The 24,689-nt window shown below is 37.8% G+C and overlaps 1 protein-coding gene across 3 annotated transcripts in view; it reads right to left on the reverse strand.

Moving 5' to 3' along the window:
- The window catches only part of CCDC50 (coiled-coil domain containing 50), a 75,448-nt gene that overhangs the window by 40,586 nt on the left and 10,173 nt on the right, over positions 1-24,689 (reverse strand). For 2 of the 3 annotated variants that reach the window (XM_070466237.1, XM_070466238.1), the window contains exons 2-3: positions 3,754-3,816; positions 2,815-2,941 (exon numbers count right to left, since the gene is read on the reverse strand). In XM_070466237.1, the coding sequence (XP_070322338.1) occupies positions 2,815-2,941; positions 3,754-3,816 (190 nt within the window). Of the gene's footprint in view, positions 1-2,814; positions 2,942-3,753; positions 3,817-23,340; positions 23,469-24,689 lie in introns of those variants that run through there. The other variant, XM_070466236.1, reaches the window with a different exon arrangement.

Consider the following 24,689-nt stretch of genomic DNA (forward strand, 5'->3'; position numbering starts at 1 on the left):
GGCTCACAAGAGTCAGACATGATTTAGTGACTAAACCATCACCACAGTCCCTCAAGATTCTGCAAAGGAGATGTACACTACGAGAATAAGATTCACAAATATCCAAGTATGCACAAAGTAGGCATAAACGAAGTAAGAGTGAATTCACTAAAATGTCAGTAATACTGTGGTTACTTAGAGGTGGTGGTATGACTTCAAAACAGTTTTTATAAATGTTTAATTCAATAATTTTTTTTCAGTTTCAATAAAACTTTAAAAATGGCGGGGAATGTATATTCCACAGCTTCAGGTGCCAGGAGAAACCTCTGCGGCTGATGCCAGTTTTCTTAACAGTCAGGCCACTAAGGCAACCAAAGGCTGTAATATTGCTGCTACCATAGTTCTGTTTTGTATTGGCATTCGTACATTCAAAAAAGACTCATGCAACATGTGCTATCATCCAGGCGCCATGTTCAACACTGAGGATACAAAACTAAATAAATCTCCATCCTGTGCTCGGAACCCCACAATATACTTTGGTGGGAGAAACCAGACACATCATTTTGTGGGGAGAAACAGGTCCTTTCAAACAGCACAAATGAAACAGCAGTTTCAACAAGAAATGGGGTTTGGATCTCTCAGAGATGGTCTTTTGGTTTCAGGAACAGTCAGACTAGACCAAGTTGCATTAGTTGTGTCCAACTCTTTGCAACCCTATGAAATGCAGCCCACCAGGCTCCTCTGTCCATGGGATTCTACAGGCAAGAATACTGGACTGGGTTGCCATGACCTCCTCCAGGGGATCTTCCTGAACCCAGGAAAAGTTAACAGGCAGCTTATAACTCTATAGAGTGTGATAATGCTGGGGAGCCGGCGTTTACATGGCCCTTACAACCTTTAGGTGTTTCCTAAAGAGATATACATATGCTTAGAGCTTACTATCTAAAAGATGCTGGAACAAAACTAGAGTTGTGGCTTATACATGCAGTTCACTTGCTAAACCAACATTCCCTTTTATTCTTGCCCTGCCAGTTGAACTTAAACGTATTCAACGAATCTAGTCTTGGTTGTATATTCCCCGTTTTAAAGCAGCCTTTGTACCTGCAAAGTGTTAGGGTTGGGGGTGGCGGTAATATCCTAACTTCTCTGGAGGAATAGAAATTCACACATTCTATTCTAACAAAAGTGAGGGGATGAACACTATTCTTGTTTATATAACGAAATGGTCCTTTTCAACATGTTTGGAAATAGTTGGAGATGAAAGTAGATAGGCGCACATACAGGGATGTGTATGTACATGTAGAACGTGATTCCTCCCTTTCTGTCCAATGTGCACATTCTACATGTACATATACATCCCTATATGTGAAGAAGGGAATACATGACAGAGAGCACACGCCGGAAGTGGAAACAGCAAGCTTTTTTAGTCACTAGTAGAAAATTACTGGACAAAATACCTGGAGACCTGATTTCCGGTCCTGCCACTATTAACCAGGGAACCATGCCCTCTCATGCCATCTTATTAGCTACAAAAGTTTTGGGATTTAATGACTTCATGTTACAGATCTAATATTACAGGATTCTGAACCATTCAAGCCACAAAATTTAAAATAAAAATCTACTAATTTATTATTTCTATATCCTCTTTTCATTCACTCACTTTTTTGAACTTACCAAAAAGTATTTATTAATCTAGTTTTAAAAACACAGAATCTTTCATGAACTTGCATGTCACTTTGGCAAGTGCTCAGTTTTTTCCCCGAGTCCCTTAAAAACAATGGTTATGTTTTATTCATATCTGTGTTCTCTGGTGCCTTTCATGGTGAAAGGGTTATTTAGCAAAGTCAATAAGAATGTTTATGAACAAAATAAGGAAACTGAATAAAATAATGAATAAAGTGCTCGCTGCAAATAACAGGACAGAAAAATCCTTCCTCAAAGGTGGCAAAAGTAATAGGCTCTCGTGTTTATTTAAATAAGACAAATAAAGTAAACAGAAGGATCCCTTCACTTCTTCCCTCACTCCTTCCTCCTCAAAACGATTCTGTAGTTAAGTCTACCACTACGGATTGAAGTATAGGAACCTCTCTCAAAGAAGAGATGTATTCTGTGAGCTTTCAAAACATTAAAAAAGAAGTTTAAAAAGTCATTATGATGGGAGAGACCTTAGACATGATCTATTTAGAAGGAGATGGAGAAATAATTTTGGTCAGACACTGAATTTATGAAGAGAAGGGAGGGTACAATTCAGAACTTTCCAGAAGAGTCTGCCTCTATATAAAAAGCAAGGGGTTCTCGACTTCCCTGGCAGTCTAATGGTTAGAACTTGGCACTTTTACTACTATAGCATGGATTTGATCCCTCAAGGAACTAAGATCCCACAAGTCAAGTGGCATGCCCCTCCCCCCAAAAGGCAAGGGGTTCAAGGAAAATAAGAGGAACAAACATTACTAGGAAATAGTAAAGGAACCCAGTAGACTTCAGAAAGTTCTGTGACATCCAGGAATTTGCTAGATTCCTGCCCAAACCACAGGAGGCAGAGGAGACAGAGATCATCCCCCCAGTGCACAGTTAAGGAACAGTGAGACACAGAGCTGGACCAGATGGCTCAAAGCCATCAATGACAAGTGCTGAGTCCTGCCAGAAACTGCACGTCCCCAATCTAGAAGGGAATTCCAGCAACAAAGACAGGTTTTTAAAATCAAAAAAAACCTATGGGATCGTCACTGTAGGATTTATAATCTAACAGTGAAAGGAATCAAAGGGACAAACAGAAAGTCCTCTTCCCTGAAAACCAGTCCCGGCACCACGCCCTCCCACTCCCCAAGTCCTCACAGGTCTTTATAGCGCTTCTGCAGCTGAGCCTGGGCTTTCAGGTCTTCCTCCTGAAGCTGCTTAGCCACCTGCAGATCATGCTGGACCAAACGGTTCCGTTGAACATTCGATGCCAAATGATGCTCAACTGGACAGGAAGATTGGAGAGAGGAATTACAATGCTTTGGCTTATTCGTAATAAAACTTTTAAGAATAACCTTAAGAAGAGCCTTTCAATTAAAAAGAACTTCACAGCCATCATTTCCACGTATACTCTCAGTAATGCTGTCTAATATGCAGCATAGGGGTTGGCATTCTCATCTTTTCATTAAGGAAAAAGAGAATCAGAAAGGTTAAGTCATGTCGATTTGGTCAGCAGTGGCAGTGCCTAAACTTCTACTCAAACCATGTAAAGCCAGGGCCGGCGCTCCTCCTGCTCCACAAGTTGCCACTTCATTTTAAAAACTACATTTTAAAACACTGAATTTTTATACTGACACATAAATCGCAAGTTCACATATATGTACTTTTGTATAACACATATAACTTAGATTTACTTTTCATAATTACATACATAAATACTCAGAAAATCCTACGATTGAGATACCTCCATTGCCCAGGTAAAGGTATTCAGACCCCTATTCTCATGCCAGCCTTCTACACACTCCTGATCCCCAGATAACCACTGTCTCCCCCTACAGCATTAAAGCAAAGCAAATGGCTCAAGTCCCTCTTTTCCTCCGATACACCCAACGGTCTTCTCATCCCCAGCAGCCATCTCACTTCAAAACACGGAGAAGTGCATTCTTCACCAAGCGGTCACCTGCCTAGACAGATCCCCTGGGATGGTGGGTGTGTAGCCTGACGACTCTGTCTTCTCCCCGCCTCACCCTAAGAAATCTGCCTCAAGGCTACCACTAAAAAAGAAAACTGGAGGAGCGTGCAGGGGCTATTACTCACTCTCTTGTTCCTGCAGGCTGTGGGCCAAGGTGTGGTCCTCCAGGACAGCAAAATCTCGGCACACTGCAGAGGATGAGGGAGAAGGGCAGACAGGAAAGCTCATTAGTAGCACTTCAACATAAAAAGAAAAAGACTTTGTTCAGGACTTCAAAGAATCCATTGTAATATTTCAGGATGATCAACTTTATAAATGGCAATGTAGAAAGAGTAATTAGTTGGTATACAGTCTTCATTCACACAAATCCAGATAGCATCTGCTCAATGCCAAGTACAGGTGTACAACAAAGTAACAAAATAATAGTGAGGTCCTGGCCTAAGGATGAGGTCCAGAAATTCTAATCCGTGTCTATAAAGAGGGGGTGGGGCAAGTACTGCTATGACAGTGAAAAAGCTAAGAATGTTTTACATACTGCAGCTGAGAAAAATCTGAGTTTTTGCATGATCAGAAGGATTAAAGGAAATCTGGCCTATGCCTCAGTGATCCCAGGTGGCGCAGTGATAAAGAACCTGTGTGCCAATGTAGGAGATGCAAGAGAGGGGGGTTTGATCCCTGGATCAGGAAGATCCCTTGGAGCAGGAAATGGCAACCCACTCCAGTATTCTTGCCTGGGAAATCCCCTGGACAGAGAAGCCTGGCGGGCTACATACAATCCATGGGATCGCAAACAGACATGACAAAACAACTGAACATGAACACGCACACACACACACACACATGCACACACACACACAGCTTATGCCTCAGCCATCTGGGGTTCAGCAGATCCTCTCCCAGAGACTTACACTTATCCTATCAGGGAAAAATACACCTTTATTAGCCCCTCAGGCAAGAGCAGATGTATACTTAAAATATAGTCACATTCAGTGGGTCTACACTCTCACACAGGAGTTAGAACTGGTTCTCTAGGTTTCTCTAAATGTGGAGCTACCTAAAAAGAATCCACAAACCAAAAGACAGTAGAAACCTTGGAACTAAGCATCTGCCGCTAACTCTCTCCACCTGGACAGCCATGCAGAATATTTCCTGGACTATTTTTTTAGACACCAATAGGAAGAGATGGTCTTATAGGTTCATTCCACCCAAACTGTAATTTAAACTGTTTCTTAAAGCAAACATACACATGAAGGACTCTTGCCATGAAAAACACTGTTTTGTTTAAGGACGTGTGGCTTAGGTGATATATCCTTACTCTATTCCAAACATGTACCTCACATTAAAGAGCAAAGTTCCCAAAGCCTCAGATGCCTGCCATGTGTAGAACTCAGGAACCTGTCCTCCAGGGCTTTTACCAGAGTTTACAGACTTTTCCTGCAGCTCTGGTTTTGCCTGTGAGGACATTTAATTAAAACAGAATGCAGAAATATTCCTTTGCCATTCTTAGCACTTATGAATGTTCACATACACATTCACACAGCCCTGTCCCTCGTTGAGAGATAATGAAACAAAAAAGCAGGCCGAGATTGGAAACATCAGATTACTCTGAAAAGGTCTTATGATGGAAAACCATTTCTGTCTCAAAATCATATCAAACCAAATATGACCCGCTGACCCCTGGCTCAAATGCAACCTCAAATCCAGCAATTTCAATAGAAAGTCCTATTCTTTCACACCAGATATATTCTCATAAAATTTTAATAACTGAGGCCCAGGTCAAAGTTCTCCCATATTTCACAGAATGAACCTACTTTTAAGAAAAGCTACTTAAACCTTCTGTTTAATAGGTGAGGAAAATGAGGCCCACAAGGAAGAAAGGACTTATTAAAGGTTTATACACAGACTGTTGGTGGCAGAGGTGGGAGTCAGTTTTTGGGCAAGCAAGAATTCTTTCTGTTCTTGACGCCATGACAACCGTCCTGGATTTATGGTAGACCACAGGCAGGACAGACTGCAAGGAGATACTCTACAAGGACTAACATGCTTTCTCTAAAACTTAGCTATTAATAATTAACATCAATTAATTAAATGGCTAGACATGCATGGATTTAGTTCATAGAAAACAAATATTCAGAATGAGTTAGCCAAAATGAATGCAATCAAACTTCTTACAAAAGAATGCTATTTTAATATGAGTGCTCAGTTGCTCAGTCATGTCTGATTCTTTGTGGCTCCATGGACTGTAGACCACTAGGCTCCTCTGTCCATGGGATTTTCCAGGCAAGAATACTGGAGTGGATTGCCATCTCGTCTTCCAGGGGATCTTCCTGACCCAGGGATTGAACCCACATCTCCTGTGTCTACCGCACTGCAGGTGGTTTCTTTACTGCTGAGTCACACTGCCTTATTTTCTGAAGCACATTTATTAAACTACAAAAGCTTTTATTATTTGCAAACTAAAGGCAGTATTAATTTTAGATTAAGACCAACTTTTTAGATTAATCTTAAACTAATATTTTTCAAACCATGGATGGCAACATATTATTAGATTATAAAAGCAATTTATTGAGCCTGGGACAAGCATTTCAGAATGAACAACCTGGAAAACAGAGTATATCACACACAGTAGAGGAAACTATGGTTTGGAGAAATTTTTTTCAGCTTTACACACACATACATGTGTATGCAACATGCCTTAGGTCACAATGTAAAAAATTATCATTCTGCAATTACATTCAAAAATGCATAAAGGCACTTCAATTTATGTTATTAGGGCAAAAAGTTATGTCAAAAATATATTTTTTCTATCTTTTAATATTATGCTGAAAAAAATAAAAATTATAAAATTAGTGCAGTTTTCCATGTGGATAACCATGTGAAGTAGTCAGCATGACATTAAAAATATGTTTATGGATATATATACCTGTAGCAAAAATAGAAGTTTTTAATATTTGGTAGTGATATAACTGAATTGAGAACAGTGGTGACCCCTAGAGACACAAGTACATGAGCAAGTGTGCCTTCACCGCATACGCTGTTCCACTGCTTTGCTAACAGAGAAGACTGAAGCAAATGAGGCAAAATATTAACATTTATTAAATTCAGGTGGTAGGTTCCTGGGTTTTTTTATGGTATATTTTACATATATTTATTTTCTATGTTTTCTGTACTTTTTGTAATGTTTTATATATATTACACTTAAATTCTACAACTAGAATTGTTAATATAAAAACTTATAAAATTCACATCTTTTACTTCAGTAGCATCATACACTATAAAACCATAAACATGATGATATATCTGACATATTATAATAAGCCAAGGAATTTATGAACTTATGATTACCTTAACAATGGCTCCTGTCAATCATTTCTTAATATTTAAAAAGCAAGGCTGAAATATATTCAATTATTGTTATTTGACCCTCAATCTTATTACAGTAGAGGCTGAACTGGTACCCACAAAATACGGGTATGGCTTAAGCTAGAAAAGAACCTATGACTACAAAGATGTACACACATCCCTACCTGCATGAGGCTATACTGCAATACACACTTAGCCTCTAAGGTTTACTAAAACCTTCCAAATCATCATCTCATTTATACTGAAATATTACTTGCTTAATCCATAATTTCTTATACATCCTCCCTAGTCCCTTTCAAAATGAGCCTCTGCATTCTTTGCATTGCTACTCTAATGCAAGATGGGGAAGTCACACAACCAGCCACTTTTGTAAATCAGTAACCAGTTTGGGAACTACAGAAAACACTTCTCAGTCAGGACAAGTTCAGACAGGATCTTTGCTTCTCCTCTATTCTACTTTGAAGCAAACAGCTAGAAACTGTACAGAGAATAAACAGCATCAACTTATCCGACTGTTTCCCTGCAGGCACATTTAAGAGGAATCACTGGACCCTGAGCTCTTACCCTCCCTATTCTCAAACTTTTCCCTCCCATGTTCGTTCTTATTCACCCTAATCTCAGTCTGTCTTTTGCCATGAATAGCCAACCGCATCATTCTCCATTCTCATCCAACCCTGCAGTCTCTATATATTCCACCCAATTAGGCTGGACGTAGCATAAAGTAAGACTTCAGGAGATGGAGATTCTCATTAATAGAAAAAAAAAAAAAGAATAAAAACTGGTCAAAAAAAAAATCAAAGAACAGAGTTCCATAGACAAAGGATGACAATATGTTAGGAATAGAAAGAATTAAGCTCTGTTTTTGATGACAGCATCACAGAAGCTTGTAAAATTATCCAGACATTCAAATAAAAACTAGAAACCTCTTCTTTTCCCATGAAAAGAACAGAGTTTTAGTGATTTTTAAAATTCAGATATGTACATATATACAGTGGAACAGTTGACATAAAAGCAAGCAAGTCTCACAAATGGGAAGTAGGATTTATAGATCTCCCACCTATTTTCCTTGAAGAGAAAGACGACTCTCACTCATCTGTGGATCCCCTTAAATAAATAAATGGCACAGTATGCACCTAGTTAATACAGTTATTCAACAAACATTTGCTGAATTCTATTATTAGAAGGGCTAAGTCATTTACAAGTCATCAAGGAGGTAGAAGTGACAGAGAGGTTAACAGACAAAACAATAAATTTGATAAAGGTTATAAAGACCTATTGGAGAAAGGCATGGCAACCCACTTCAGTATTCTTGACTGGAGAATCCCATGGACAGAGGAGCCTGGAGGGCTGCAGTCCATGGGGTCACAAAGAGTGAAACATGACTAAGTGATGCAAACACACATAAAAACCTATCGAAAATTCTTTGGAGGCAGAAAAATGGACAGTTATGCTTGTTGTGAAGGGGGTGGGGGGGAAGGGCAGGTGCAAGGAGTGGGGGTGACCTGCAGAGCTGTATGAGGAAACCTTAAAGTAGCTAACATGCAAAGCCCATGTCAAATAATGCTTAAGTGGTAAGCATTCTTAGCAGAGGGACCATTTAACTACACAAACTAAAAGAGGAGTAAAGAAGTCATTCCCCCTTTGCCATTTTTTTACCTACATTGCAAACATTCTGAAAATACAATTGCTATGACTCAATCTTAACAACGTTCCTCCCACATAAAAATGCCTAAATTAGTAACACATTAGTCACTAGAAACTATATCTTTCAACTATGTCCGTATTACCTTTTATGTTCTGGTATAATTTTGTGAATTGTTCTGTTTTAGTGTAAATGCCATTAGTAGTAGATGGAATATATACTCAATACTGAGAGCTGGGTTTAGGCTTGCTTTCCTTTTTTCTGTACACACGGAAACACATTCTATGCATGGGGAAGATGTTTTGTCTTGAAAAGTTTGGTAATAACAGTCAACTATAATTGATATTAATAGAGTACTTTGGAGATTACAATGCACTTTCACACTTACTTCTCCTAACCTTCTGAAGATAGAGGTTTTGTCAGTAGTCTCACTTTATTTATGAGGAAATTAAGGCTCAGAGAAATAAAGTGTCTGACCAAAATAACACAACAAATGAGCAAATGAATTGGAAACCAAACTGAACTATTCTTGCCTCAAATACTTCTGTTCAAAGAACTTGTAGAAGAAATGGGTCTATATTTAAGTATGACAGAAAAGAGTGGTATTATTAAATACTAATTAAGATAAGACAAATATGAATTAGGTTCTTTGAAATTGAGGGCGAAGTAAAATTCAGGTCAGAAAGTGGATTCCAAGTATTAAAATAGAGCAATAAAAATGGGACATAGTTTACTTTATCTATCTCCCAAGAATAAGCCACTAGCAATCACAGTTGGCCTATGTTCACTTTTGAAAGGGACAAAAAAAAAAAAAAAAATTCCTGTCATTTGTACAGTGCTTCACAGATGACCTATAAGAAAAACCCTAGGTAGTAACTGCAGTGGGAAATTCCAAGGAAAATCTCCCTTTGGGATCTAACCACTTTACCCCATCTCCATCCAAAAATCAATGGCTTTTCTTTCCTTTGGTAAGACGGTATTAATGAATTCAGACTAATGTGTCTAATAGTTGTTAAAGAAAATTTTAATTAAGAAATGATAACATATGTAAATCACCAAGTTCTTTTTCACTGTCCCACAAGAGAAATGTCTCTAAACCATTAAAGAGTCTCTTCCCTGTATTTAAAGTTTTAATAAAACTGCCTCAGTAGAAGAGAAATGGGATGCAGGTAAACTGTGAATGGACCTCATTCTAATGCCAGATCTTTCATATTCTCAACCCCAGCAAAGTTTATGTATAGGTAGTGAAGTGACATCGACATCACCACCACTGAAACCAACTCCAAAACCAACCCCATCCATCACCACCACCATTAGCTTCTCAGAGATGCTCAGCTTTGTCTCTTAATGGAAACACTCTCCAAACAACTTGCCCCAATTATAAGCCCCCAGATAACCCCAAAATTAGGAGCCTCAAAATAGTGTTGAGTCCCTGCGTCACTCTGAAAACTGACATTTCCCACTTTCAGGTAGAAAGCTGAAAACAACTAGAATAACATCTAAATAATGCTTGAACAATTGATTTTTTAGGGATAAACGGTAACTGAAACCTTTGATCCTTCTCTGACTTTTAGTGTTTATAATTTCCATCTTGTGGTAATGAACAAAACTGAGGTACAGTATGACAGAGAGAACACAGTGGCACCTAATTTTGGCTGATGTTAACAGCACAGCTGTTCTATTTTCATTCACTTTGCTCCTGGTCAAAAGTACCCAATGGAAGGAAGCGCTACTTTTCTGATCTCAAGTCTCCAAATCCCCTGTTCTTTACAACTGACTATGGTTACTCCATCTGTCTGGGAGACAGAGGATCCTTCTCAACAGAAATCTACAAAATATGGTAATTAAATCAGACCCACCTTCCTGTACTTACTACCCTTGGTAAAATTACCCCTACTTACTAAACTACCCACAAAGTGCACAGAGATTTCTGCAATTCCTTTGTGAAAGGCAAAGATTTTCATTCCACATATTGTACAAATGATCAGGGCATCAAGTATCGTTAACCAATGTTTCAATTGTTTGGGGACTTTTATGGTTATTGGTTTTGGTTTGTGTTTCTCACAGTTGGTAAGTGTGGGTGTGAAACAGAGAGAACAGGAGAGCCATACAAGTCTGAGGGGAATCAGTGACCACTGGATACACGGTGGGGCAGGGACCCTTTCCTATCTGCCTGGGCAATGTTCCAGTCTCTAAAACATTCATAACCAACCTTCAGAAAAACTTCATTCAAATGCCACCTCTTTATGAACCCAATCCTACAGGACACACAACCAAAACCATCACAACTGACATTTTACAAAACCTAGCAGATTTACTTATGCTCTTTTTCCCAATGACTTCATAACATGTAATAAACATAATGCTTGAGGACTAATCATATTATAAATACATGTATTATTTGTTTCCCCAGCAAACATTCAAGACCCTGAAAGGCAGAAAAAAATCTTATGATCTTCTTGCCAACATTTATCCCAGTGCCTAGGATAATAATTTTCTGACAAATCCCTATAGAAAGGATGGCTCCTGAGAAAAATGACCAGTATAAATGATATGCCATGAAATTCTGTATTTTTTGGAGGTGTGATCCATCCTGATTCCCCACCAAAACAAAGCTAAGGAGCTTCACAAATACCCACACAGCCTTAAATGACAGTAAAGGGTTTCTGTTCCCAACATCCAGATTTCAGATGTATTATAATGGAAAGGATAATGACCTGACAGACTCCTAGAATACCTAGGAAAGTTGTACACTCAGGAAGGTGGTTAATTGTTGGTTCCTTTAAATGACAATTAAGCACATCACTCAATAAGGCTCTGAAAGTTGGGACAACATGCCAAGGATCACATAGTTAAATATGTGGCACTTCCAGATTAGACCTCAGGGCTATGAAAAATGTGTATACATGAGGACACGTCTGTTAAACTAACAACCTGACAGGGTACATAGGATGTACATGGTGTTTTGAAGCAGAACATGCTGTGCACTAAAGAGCTGGCATGAATTTTCAGAATCTGGAGCTAATCCCCTGAGTTGTTCGTTTGAGAAAACTGTCTCATGTCCTCAGAAGTCTACAATTGTGCTCAGTCGCTCAGCCATGTCCAACTCTTTGTGACCCCATGGACTGCAACCCGCCAGGCTCCTCTGTCCATGGGATTTTCCAGGCAAGAATACTGGAGCTGCAGGCTGCCAAACAGACCTGAAGACTAGAAAATGTTAATACATTAAGTATAAGGTGAATGGAAAACGAGTCAAAGCTGACAGAGACAAAAAAAAGAGGGGGGTAGAGAGGGAGTCTTAAGAAGTCTAGTAACAGAAAGATGTTTTCAAGATTAATTATCCTTCCATAAACATTACAGAAAGACAGAAAGCTACCTTTTTTATAAAAAAAAAAAACTCCACAAAGACCAGAACAGTGTAACTCAAGATTTTCTGCAAAGCTCCACCAAATATCTACAAAGTCACCACCTTGGTCAGAAGTCCAAAATGTCTTAGAATATCAAGAAGCTTTAATCCCCTCAAAATATCACTGAAAACAATAAAGTTCCTGGATGACAGGATGAGCTTCCCAAGTTTCCTCAAATATTTCTAAATGTCAGTTACTGTTCATAAAAAGGTGCTGACTGATTCATCAGTTTCTTAAAATTATAGAAACCTATTATTAGAAAGAGTTTGAGTAGTTGCCATGTCCAACTTTATCCTGTTCAAATAATTATCTAAATATTTAACCACAGGAAGCCCACTTCCTTTTCATATAGCTTTCGGACAACTACAAAATTGTCTGTGGAAGGACTCTCCTGCTAATCTATAGATATCAGTCCCTGGTCCTAGTTTCATCCTCAGAGCACTCACCTTTTCCAAGAATGTATGTAGATGCTTTTGTACAAACCACTGGCACTCAGAAGTCTGTTATTTTACATACACGACAGACGACTATTCACGTGGCATATTACATGAGCTATGCCCGAGTGAAGGGAAGTTCTGAAGGTACTCGACACAATTAAGGCAGAGCCCAAGACTGATCTCTAAGCCTCTGTCTAGGATATGCCCATAGTACAGAGCAGGGGGTGTCCTAGATGGTTCAGTGGCAAAGATCTGCCTGCCAGTGCAGGAGAAGTGGGTTTGATCCCTGGTTGAGAAGACCCCCTGGAGGAGGAAATGGCAACCCACTCCAGTATCCTTGCCTGGGAAATTCTATGGACACAGGAGCCTGGTGGGCTACAGTCCATAGGGTCACAAAAAGTCACACGTGACTGAGCACATAGGCACGCTATAGTGTACATGGACTACGGTTGAAAGATCTGGTTTTTCAAGTTAAATTCCATTTAGAAAATACTAGAAAGAACAAACATCAAAGTCCTAACACTCATTAGGTACTGTAGGAGTATAATGTAGCTTAGTTTTCTTCTAAAACGTGTTTATATTTTATTTTCTAATTTATATATCATGAAATGGAATCTTATCATTCATAATCCCTCTCTTAATATTTTATAACATTTTATAACAAAAAGATAGATATATGTTTTTAATCCTATTTAAGCATATAAATGGTGAAGCAGGAAATATTTACTAGAGGAAAAAAATGAGTTGCAGTAGCAATGTTTATTTACTCAATTTCATTATATTAATACTGTTTCCTTAAGATTAGAGAATAAGCTTTTTTTTTTTTTTAAGGAAAAAAATATGCTAACAAAAACAAAGTCTACGTGAGGCCCCAAATTTGTTTCTGATCTTCCTGAGAACCAAAGCAATCAGGAAAACATGAAAAGATGTTCAGTTCTCATTATCAAAAAGGAGAAAAAACAGCAGTTCCCGACTGAAGAGAAATGTTTTACTAGCACCAAACATGAAAGCAAGGTCAGTTAACACGGGAACGTGAGTAGCAAACATTAAGTTATATCACAGACTCACATACAGTTTGAGTTTGAAACATGTGTCTACATATATACAAACATATACACACAGCTTCAATGAAAAGCACAAGCCTGAGCTCAGTAAGGAGATGTTAAAAAAGCAAAATAAGTGATTTAATCCAAACATTCAACTCTGATGCAATTCATCAAAATAGGTTTCTTAGTTTCTCCCTGCCCCCCTCAGCCTCCCTCAATTCAAAGTTAAATGAAAACCTCAGTAACCCAAACCACTTGTTTGGCAAGGAGATATATTATAGCTAACCACAGACACACTAGATTGCAGGCAAGTGGGTTTGAAAATGCTGAGATAATATGTCCTCAAATCAGAAGCACTACTTTAATATCACAAACCATCTACATCATTATCAGAGGCCACAGAGTAACTGGGTAGCTTATTGGAAAAGTGAAAATGGCTGAGTCAGAAATTTCCATATGACAGGGAGAAAGACTGGCGATGAGACAAACACTGAAAAACAGGACAGTGAAAACAGGGAGCGAGGTAGCAGGGTGAAAACACAGCAAATTTTACTCATCCTGGGAGAACTGCTGGACACAGGGAAGACTTTCCATTAGGAAACATCTGACTCAAGTTATCATAAATGATTAAAAAAAAATACCCACAAAGAACCTCACAAGCTTCCTGGGCTACAGGCATAAACTTTATGGAATGGTGCTCTGAAGCCAAACCTTTCTGTGTTGGCAGTAACAAAATAAAAAAGTTACCCAAGAAAAGTTACAACTCTCCAAAACCTCAAGTCAGGAGGTGTTCAGATGGCCCAGCATCAGATGGAACAGGTATTAGAAAAGATTTCCTTAAACTGAACCAATTCTGTATGTTCTATCCATCCATTATTCTATCCACTAGGGTCAGAAAGAAAAATTGTTTTCACTTTGTTTATGGCAGCTACTAGTCACATATAGCTATTTATTTAAATTGATTTTTAAATTATAAAAATCCAATTCCTCAGTCCCACTAGCCACACTTCCAATGCTAAATAGACATAGAGGATTGGTGCTTACCATTTTGGACAGTGAGAAATACAGAGTACTTCCACCACCATGGAAGATTTGTTGGACAACACTGCTCTGAACAATAATCACAGTATAATAGAAAGGACAATATCAGTTTAGACAACCAGACCACTCAGCAGCATTTAAAACCATTTTAATCATGTGTGTGTGTGTGTGTGTGTGTGTGTGTACGAGAGCAAGAGAGAGAATGCATGCTTGTTTTAACCAACAGACATAACTCACTTTGCCAGTATGGACAATCAACGATCCTAATACATTTCTAGTCTTGTAGTAGCTACTGATTTAATTTCAAAATGTTTTATGCTTCTTTTCCTCAGCCTTAACGTGATGGTAGTTTGGCTAACCTCAGCCACATGAAAAGAAAGAGAGATTTTCTACATTTATCAAGTAATCACTATACAGATATAGTCACACAAACAAAGTGAACAAATATCCTCTTGGAAAGGAAAGTGAGCTGTTAATTCAATACAGTTACAGTAATTTGATTCTGTGAAATACAACCGCCACTGAATAAACCTATCAGATCTCTAATACCTTACTGATTATTCATCGAAGAATTCTGGATTCTCATTAGCAAAGAAACGCATTTGTGAATTTCAACTGTCTTATAAAATTCAATTAATCATACCCAGAGAAGACTTCTCCTAAATTTACTGTCTTTGGTGGCTTTCTTAAAGAACAATTACATTTTACATGGGTGCTTCACTGCAGAACAATTCAGGAAAATATGAATTTACACAGCAGCTAATTACTGTGTACATTAAATAAAAATGATTAAAAAAGAAGCACTCCTGCTTTAAAATGATTCAGCTGATTTCCAAATAAATTTATAAAATTTCATATTTAAACATAAAAAAAGATGACTATCAAATTACACTTAGGAAAATACAAATCTCTTAAACAGTGTTTTCTGTAGTGTGCTGCCTAGAGTCCTGGTAAGGAGATAGTCAGTGAATACCTACTGCATACAGATGCACTTTAACCAAGACTATGCTTACTTAGATTCTAATCCTAGCTCTAACACTCACCAGATGAATAATCTCAAGTAAATTAATATCACTTACATTTGCTCACCTGTAATATGAGTAATAATAACCATTATAGTACTTAAGCATCAGAGGAAATTTGTATTTTTTTACATTTTTTTTAATTGGTGGAAAATTGCCTTACAATGTTGTCGCTTTCTTTAAAAAAAAGTACTCACAAACTATTCCAACAGAGATAAACCTTTTATGTAGAAAACAAAAGGCCATTGATAACCACAGGGGTCTTCTAAAGGGTAAAATACCCCTAGATAAGCAGTGGCAGACAATTTTTTCAAGGCAATTTTCCACTATGAATACCCTCATAGAAAAAAAAATTATTTAATTTTTACACCACGTATCCCTAAAGAAACTACAACGTTCTGTTCCTCTATTTGAGGCACTTTTCCTGGCACTTAAGCCCTCAAATGGTTTGGCAGGCCTCAAATGGTTTGGTTTTTCTGTTTGCCTTAGCCTAGAAAGAAAAGCCACCCATCTCCTTAAACCTCTGTAGGATAAACCCAGTCATGCCCATTAAAACCCAAAAGATCACACCAATCCAACTTAAGTACAAGTTTACACCAAGGGAAGAAAAACCATTTTGCCTTTATTGGCTTCATATGACAAGTTTCCTTAAGTACTAGCTACTGCAAGTTTTATTTATCCTTGAGTCAGACATTTCCACTTTCAACTTTTCTGCAAGCAGATACATTAGCTAGCACTTTCATGTTAGGATTAGTAAACTCATTTCTGCTTCAAAAAATTGAGAGAACAGTAATACTCAAAGTTAAAAAAAAAAACAACCACTCATGGGATAAGTAGGTATGGGAAAAATATTCTTACAATCTTGTTCCCATAAAGCAAACTGCAACACTCACAGTTCCACTGTGACAACCATTTGTCAGAATTCTACACACATTTCCAGTCATCTTGGATTATGTACATCTCAAAGTATGGACATAAAACAAACGGGTGATCTCGAGATTTCTGGGATCTTACTCTGACATGTTGCCATATGTTCAATAATTGGTCATGTTTACTGACTAAAAATGTGTTTTTTGGTAAAGTATCTTAAGATCATGGGTACATTCCTAGAATCAACTCAGTTTTTACACTAACTAGGGGATTGCCTCCCTGGAATACCAGATTGCTCTTATAAGCAGTATTACACTAAAATCAGAGTTCTTCTCCTAGAAATACTCTACACAGAAGAAGGTTAAGGACCCAACAGCAAATTAGAAGAAGTGAGCCTGAGTTCCAAAGCACAGCCAGAAACTTCCTAAGCAGATAATAGGGAGTTGTGTGCAGATTTTAAGAAAGGATTCTGTCAATCACTTTGGGTTTCCGTGTATTGATAGTTCATCAGAGGGGATATTTTACTTTATTTTTTTTTTCTTTTTGAGGAAGAAATCTGTATTCACCTTAGTGGTATTTAAATTAGATGTGAACTTTTGATTGTCCTCTATTCCCAAAGAAAACTGGAAACACTGTGAATGGAAGAGAGAAGCAAAAATTGAAGTTCAGTAATAAATTCCAATAAGGAGGATACTGATGTTTCTTCAACCACACAAAAGTAAACAGAGTACATAAAATGGCATCATGGTTCTGATTTGGATTTTTAACGTTTAAAAGTGTTTCAGAAAAGAAAAAACACCTTTAGAGCTATAGAGATCAGGATTCAAATACTGCATTCTTATTGGCTAAAAGATTTTAGACAAGTTATTTGATCTCTTTGAGCGTCAGGTTTCTCATCTGCGAAATGAAGATAAATGTTTTGAGGACTAAATTAAGTAATGATGGGCCAAAGAAAATATTTGTCACTCGGTAAGAGGAAGTTCAATAAATGGAACTTCCAATTATTATTGGTATCATCAGAATTAGGGGCTTCCCTGGTGGCTCATGTGGTTAAGAATCTGCCTGCAATTCAGGAGACACAGGTTGGATCCTTGGGTCGGGAAGATCCCCTGGAGAAGGGAATGGCTACCCACTCCAGTATTCCTCCTTGGAGAATTCCATGGACAGATGAGCCTGGTGGGCTACAATTAATGAGGTTGCAAAGAGTCAGTCATGACCGAGCAACTCACACTTTTTTATCAGAATTAATGAATTTTTATAATTAGTTATTTTTTATTAAGTATTTCTTGTAGGCAGGTCCCACTAAGTCACTGATTAACATAGATCTATCATTTCCCTAATACAGAATCTATAATGGAATAAGCAATCACTACTTTCTCTCATGAATGCATGGAAATATTTCCTGGCAAAGAATTACAACATAATCAACAGCTGACCACCTTTCAATAGCTCTTTCCTACATTATACGTTTTCTCATGAGGGAGAACACATTTTCCACATGTATACATTGTGGGCCTGAGTTAAAAGAAAATCAGAATGCCTAGAATGTTTAATAAGCTCCACCACATCAAGCTTTTTTCAGTTGAATATTGAGGATTAGAAAGCAAAGGAGAATTCTATGTGAAAGTCATGTAGTTACAGTTTACCAAAATATAAGAATCATCAAAGTATCGGGTGATGGTATGGTGGGAGAGCAGACTACTGAGTAGAAGTAGAGCCAGTCAAAATCTACACAACATATGAACATGGAGATTTAAAATACTGCATGCCTACAACTAGATGTATTTTCCTAACTTCTATTCCTTGGATTGTAAAAGCTTTCTGCCAAATCCACATGGCATTTTGGTATCTTACTATACAAAAACTTAGTAAGATACCAAAATGCTACATGCATTTAGATATCTCTTTCCCAGGTTGAAGTACAAAAAGCCCAGTTCTTCATTCCAGATACCAGTCAGAACTTTCCAAATCAGAACCTCAATGTCCTGACCTATTAAGGAAACGGTTCAAATTATTTTTAGTAATTCCTCCAACTTAGATAGAGAGTAGTATGAAGTGTAGTTGTTTTAGTGTAAGTGATACACATTTGTCTCAAGTATATTAGCACATCATCTAAAAATGTGATAAGCACAGCCTATACAGACTATCCATACAGGAAGACTGTTAATACTTTCTTCTATGCCAGATATTGTTTTCTTCACTGTTGCTGATGGTTTTCCTATTTCTGCCATACAATAGGGCACACATCCACTTTTACTTATTTACACAGTGGGCTTCCCTGGTAGTTCAGTTGGTAAACAATCTGTCTGTAATGCAGGAGCCTGCCTGGCAGGCTACAATCCATGGGATCACAAGAGTTGGACATGAACGACTAACTAAACCACCACCACCCACAGCAGTTTTGAAAGTGGAAGTGTTAGTCACTCAGTCATGTCCTACTCTTTGCAACCCTGTGTACTGTAGCTAGCCCACCAGGTTCCTCTGTCCGTGAAATTCTCCAGGCAAGAATACTGGAGTGGGTTGCCATTCCCTTCTCTGAGGATCTTTCCCACCCTGGGATAGAACCCAGGTCTCCCGCATTGCAGGTAGATTCTTTACTGTCTGAGCCACCAGTAACAACCAATAAATCTTAAAATAATCTTTTGTTCACTCTAGTGCCACATAAAAAGGCAGACTTATCCTGTCTAAACTAGCGGTCCTCACAGAACCTTCAGTTTCATGATAAAATGAGACCATGTTAAGATTCAGTTACAGTCCAATGAACTCAACTGCAGACTGTGCGGTTTACTAAAAGGTTAACCTGGGGCCAGATGATCAGAGCACAGCCTGGGAAAGTGAATACCTTCCATACTCAGAAATCTTGAAGATCACCAAATTTAAGTTCAACTAGAATGGGTTCTAGATACCTTGGATTTCTCTATGTGCTGTTCAAATTTAAGTTCAACTAGAATGGGTTCTAGATACCTTGGATTTCTCTATGTGCTGTTACTGAAATTGGCTTCAATACAGTATATTTGGTTATCCTACAGCATATTTGGTTATCATGTAATTCCCTTGCAGTGGAAGTGAAAGAAAATCAGAGGCGGCCTGCATCGCTGAACAGGAAGACAAGCTGTCCAAATACCTTTTCTGCTCTAGAGCATTCACTTGTTTGTTTTTTAAGGATTCAAAGTCATTTTGATGATTTTAAAATACCATTATAGTATCTACTTACCAATATAAATTGGTTTTTGTAGCATAGCATGTTTTTAAAAGTGTTAACTTCTAATATATCAGAATGAAGCTGAAAAAGACTAAACTGTATGTCATAATTGAGAAAACCATCCTCAAATAAGTATGAATTAAACATATCCACCCCCAAAGCAAAAAACTCTTAACCTCTTTTGCTCATGCCTTCCTACTCTCTCTTGATCTCATAAACCATACCAAGTTTACAATCTGTATATTCATCTTCTTAGTTTCTAACTCATAAGTTTTATATTCTTCACAATCACCTCCATAATCAAGAACTTAAAAATACATGTTACATGTGACCTGTTTTGTTAAAACTTTGACCCCTCTTCCTAAGAATAATTCTAAAGAATAAAATAGTAAACATAAAAATACTGACTAGAATCCAATACCGTCTAAGAAACTAACTGGATCCTTTAGTAACAGCAGCAAAATGATACCATATCACAATCCTGGAAAATTTACACACAGTAATATGGTCATACATAACCAAAATCAACCCATAAACAGGTAAGATCATTGTTTCCAAAGGAACCTACTATGTGTTTAGGCCTTGAGTTAACCTTAACACCAATCAGCATCCTACAGAAACCTGAGAGATGGGGGAAATGCATGCAACTAAAAGTGAAAGTGATTGCTTCTAATCCTCTATTCCAGTCCCAATGTATTCATGCAAATGATCATAGCTCTTATTCTAGTGTCATTAGTGTAGTTAGCTCAGGTCAGTCGGCCTGTCAGATAGTCTGACAAGTTTTCTGGAGTATCTCCTATGAATAAGGATCCCCAGGAAGTACTGAGATCAGTCTGCTACCAGACCAATACAGTGGGTGAGACATGTGGCTTCAGGAAGTTAAGTACCTCAAAAGTAGGTTAAGGAGACACACAGGAAAGAAGCAGGGTAGATGTAACAGAGAATAAGCATTTGAGCTGGGCCTGAGGAGGTGGTGAGAGGATGAGCGGAGAGAAACAGGCTATATTTGGATAGTATAGAAGGAAATATCAGGTAAAGGATTAGGGCTCAAAGAACAATGGTCTGGAAAAAAAGAGAAGTGGGAGTATTACAGGGTAACTTGAACAGTAATATCACCAAGATTGAATATATAACACTGCATTTTGCAAAAATTTTCATATCCATTTCTTTCATTAACTCTCATGGAAAATCCATGTATTAGACATAGTAAATGTTATTTCCAATAAACAGATAAAGAAACTGAAGAAAGATATTGAGTGTTTTCTCTGAGTCCTTACATCAAATGAGTAGTAATGAGGAGATGTGAAACCAAGTCTTAGGAGCCTAGGTTCAAAATACTTCTCTTTCCAAAGAAGTTAATCTGCTTAAGCTAAATTTTACACAAGCTTAACTTCAACCTGGACAAGTTATTTAATGTATCAGTAAACTAGAGCAAATACTGCAAAATAATCCTAGGAGGAGCTCAATTATTGAAAAGATACATAAGCAGAAATGTACAGAGTAAAATGGTAGCTTCCTACTCCATTTAAAATGAAGAGAATGATAGTTATATTACATACTGACAAGTAAGCAGAAATCAGAAATGTGTGCATTTCTTACCTCTCCTCAGTTGCACAAATCTTTTCAACACACACCCATTCCTCACTTTCAGGGGGTATATATGGGGAGAACATATAAATAGGAAACAAAAAGGAAACTAACTAAAAGCATAATTTGGGGAAACTCATTTATGAACAGCTTAATGAAACTTTAATCCTACTACCTTCTATAGAGCAGATTTCATGTTTCATTTAACATCAATTATGAAATAGAAATCACATTAAGAATCTCAAGACAGTCTATGGGAGACAAGTATTCTTTATGCTGTAAGTGTCAATGAAAACTTTATATACCCAGACAGGGTTTTTTAACAAGGACCTCACTCAGTCATCATATCCAACTGCCTGTGGTATTTCAGCAGCTTCTGGTACAATTATTAAAATTGCCCTTTTTACTCACAAAGTGTCTGGGTTTGTCCTATAAATGATTTGGCAGCACTACCTTTAAACCTCAATAGGTATCCCAGTTTGGGGAGCTTGAGTGCCACTGCAACCAAGTTCCTGGAATTTGGGGATATTGAAAGCACGTTAAACTGGAGTCTTATTGATAAGAGGTCCCTAACTAACCATTTTCTAAACCTCCAGCTTCTCCCCTCCAACACACACACACAAAGCTGAAATAATCTTTCAAAGATCAGCTCTTTGGAGTTTTCACGGGAAATTACAAGGAGAAAAGAAAAAAAGAAAGACTTCATGGGTAAGCTAAAGTCCAATTTAAATAAAATAGTGAGGTCTGACCATGGAAAACTGGGAAAACAACAGAAGCAGATATGGTAAGTTAGAATCCAGCAATCACTAACAGGATAAGAAACGTTTGTAAAGGCAGACACTGAGAGTGCAAAATCCTTTCTAAAATAGATGCTGGCAGATGTTAGGCCAAACTGAACATGTGCAGACAGGAGGATATGAATCTTAATCGAGTCCCTTCTTTGTCCTTCTCTACTTCTGGTTTCCCATCTAGACAATAAAAAAAAATTCTGAATGTATTTGTCAATCCTAACATTCTGAATTTTGCAGAACTTCATAATATGCAAGAAAAAGCCAATATTTTAAAGTACTTAATGGGAAGTGCTACTCAAAAATTAGTGAGTATAATATTTGAAGTAAACTATGGACTCCTCTATATAGTCAACAGACCAAAAAAAAAAAAAAATTGTTGTTGATGGGGAGGCAGTGAAGGGGGAAAGATATCTTTGTAAGTGATCCGTGCTTTTACAAAATGCAATTAAAAGTCCTTGAGTAATGTTAACAGAAAGTGACTCAGTCTTTATGAGTCATTAGAAAAATAAAAGCCAAAAAGTCCAGTGGAGACTCCCCTGATTTTGGTCATTGAGAAGTTGTATCAGGACTGGAAATGCTCCTCACACACTGAGCCTTCAAAGTTTAGTGGCAAATTAACCTAGGTACTTCTGATGCAAGTTTCCAAGAGACAAGGTGACACTTCATTCATGCAAATGTTGCTCTGCGTGTTTTGAAGACAGTCAGTCATAAGTAATAAACTAAGAATCATAAGCAAACTTTTCAAAAGCTGAACTTGTTTACTCAGGCACTTCACTCATGAAAGCCCCACTGGCCCTTACTCAGAACTGGCAAATGGATTATCCTTACTTTTCATAAGGTTTCTACTTTGATAATCAGTTTTGAAGTACCTAGACATTTTTAAACAAGCACATGTTCTTCTTTAAAAAAAAAAAATCAGATTAAGTCCATATTTTTTAAAAGTCACTACAAAAATATTGCATGCTGTCACATGGGTTCAACCAATAACAGTCTCCAACCCGCACCACTATATAAAAAAACAGTTTTAATAACTGATGTTTAGAGCGATTAATGAATTATCAAAAAAATATCAATTAAGGAAGTTTTTAAAAGGTTTCATTGAAATGGTTCAAGAGAAATTATCGTTTCTCCACAGGGTAACAGAGAGTAAACAATGTAAGCTTTTCTGACCATAGTTTCTGCTGTAATACTACTTTCAGCCTTTACAGCACAAAAGCAGCCACAGACAGTATGTAGACAAATGAGCAAAGTTATGATCCAATAAAACTTCAGACACAGAAATTTGAATTTCATATCATTTTTACCTGTCACAAAACATTCTTCTTCCTCTTTTTCTTCAATCATTTAAAAATGTAAAGGCTATATTCAGCTCCACTATATAAAAACAAGCAGTGGGTAGTTGGACTGGCCCACAGGCCATAGTTTGCAAACTTCTATCCTAGAGGAACAAATTTCAATTACTAAAAGGAAAAAAAATGCTGCCATTCTTTAACCCTGATAAAGGTAATGAGTTGCTCCCGAAAAAACTTAAAAACTTAAAGTAGGGTAGGATGCATCCCTGCATTACGGTGGCCACAGTATTTCAAGTCAGTATATTCCAAACGTCCACTGTAAGCCCAATGTGTATATATCTGGGTATAAAAGACTACAGTTTCCTGGGACCATCTCCAAGAGATTCAGCTGGTATCAAGTAAAGCAGGAATGTGCTCACAGCAAAGCTCCTAACTGCACCAAGGTTCAAAGACCACTGATATTTAAAAAATATTTATCTGATAAGAGGGTTGAATTCAAATACATAAAGAGTCCTCAAAGCTCAATAACAAGAAAACAGTCTGATGTTTTTTAAAAGGCAAACTCTAGAACACACACTTCAATAAATGATGTAAGAATAGGAAAGAAGCACAAGAGTCTCCAACGATTAGTCATCACAGAAATGCAAATTAAAGCCACCTGAGATAGTATTACTCTGTTAAAATTCAGATCACAGCTACAAAACAGAACCAGAATTTAAACCCTTAAGAAAATCGCTAAAAATTTTTAAAAATATATCTTGACAGTGTAAAGTACAGAAAAGAGTGCAGAGCAATTGGAGCTCACATATGCTGTTTGCGGGAATGCAAAATGGTACGGCTACTTTGAAAAACAGTTTGGTAGTTTCTTACAAAGCTAAACATATATTCACCATACAACCCAGTAATCCTACCCCAGGTTCTAACCCAGGGCTTCCCTGGTAGCTCAGCTGGGAAAGAATCCGCCTGCAATACAAGAGATCCAAGTTTGCTTCCTGGGTCAGGAAGATCCCCTGGAGAAGGGATAGAGTACCCACTCCAGTGTTCTTGGGCTCTCTGGTGCCTCAGTCGGTAGACAATCAGCCTGCAGTGCGGGAGACTTAGGTTCAGTCCCTGGATTGCCAAGATCCCCTGGAGGAGGGCATGGCAATTCACTCCAGTATTCTTGCCTGGAGAATCCCCATGGACAGAGGAACCTGGTGGGCTGCAGTCCAAGGGGCCACAAGGCGTCTTACATGACTGAGCGACTAAGCACAGGTGCTAACCCAAGAGAAGTGAAAATACAATCACTCAAAAAAAAAAAAAAATTGTATGCAAATGTTCACAGAGACTATTTATAACCACCAAAAGCAAAAACACCTCAA

This window comes from Odocoileus virginianus, chromosome 4 (genome assembly GCF_023699985.2).
Source record: "Odocoileus virginianus isolate 20LAN1187 ecotype Illinois chromosome 4, Ovbor_1.2, whole genome shotgun sequence".
NCBI lineage: Eukaryota > Metazoa > Chordata > Mammalia > Artiodactyla > Cervidae > Odocoileus > Odocoileus virginianus.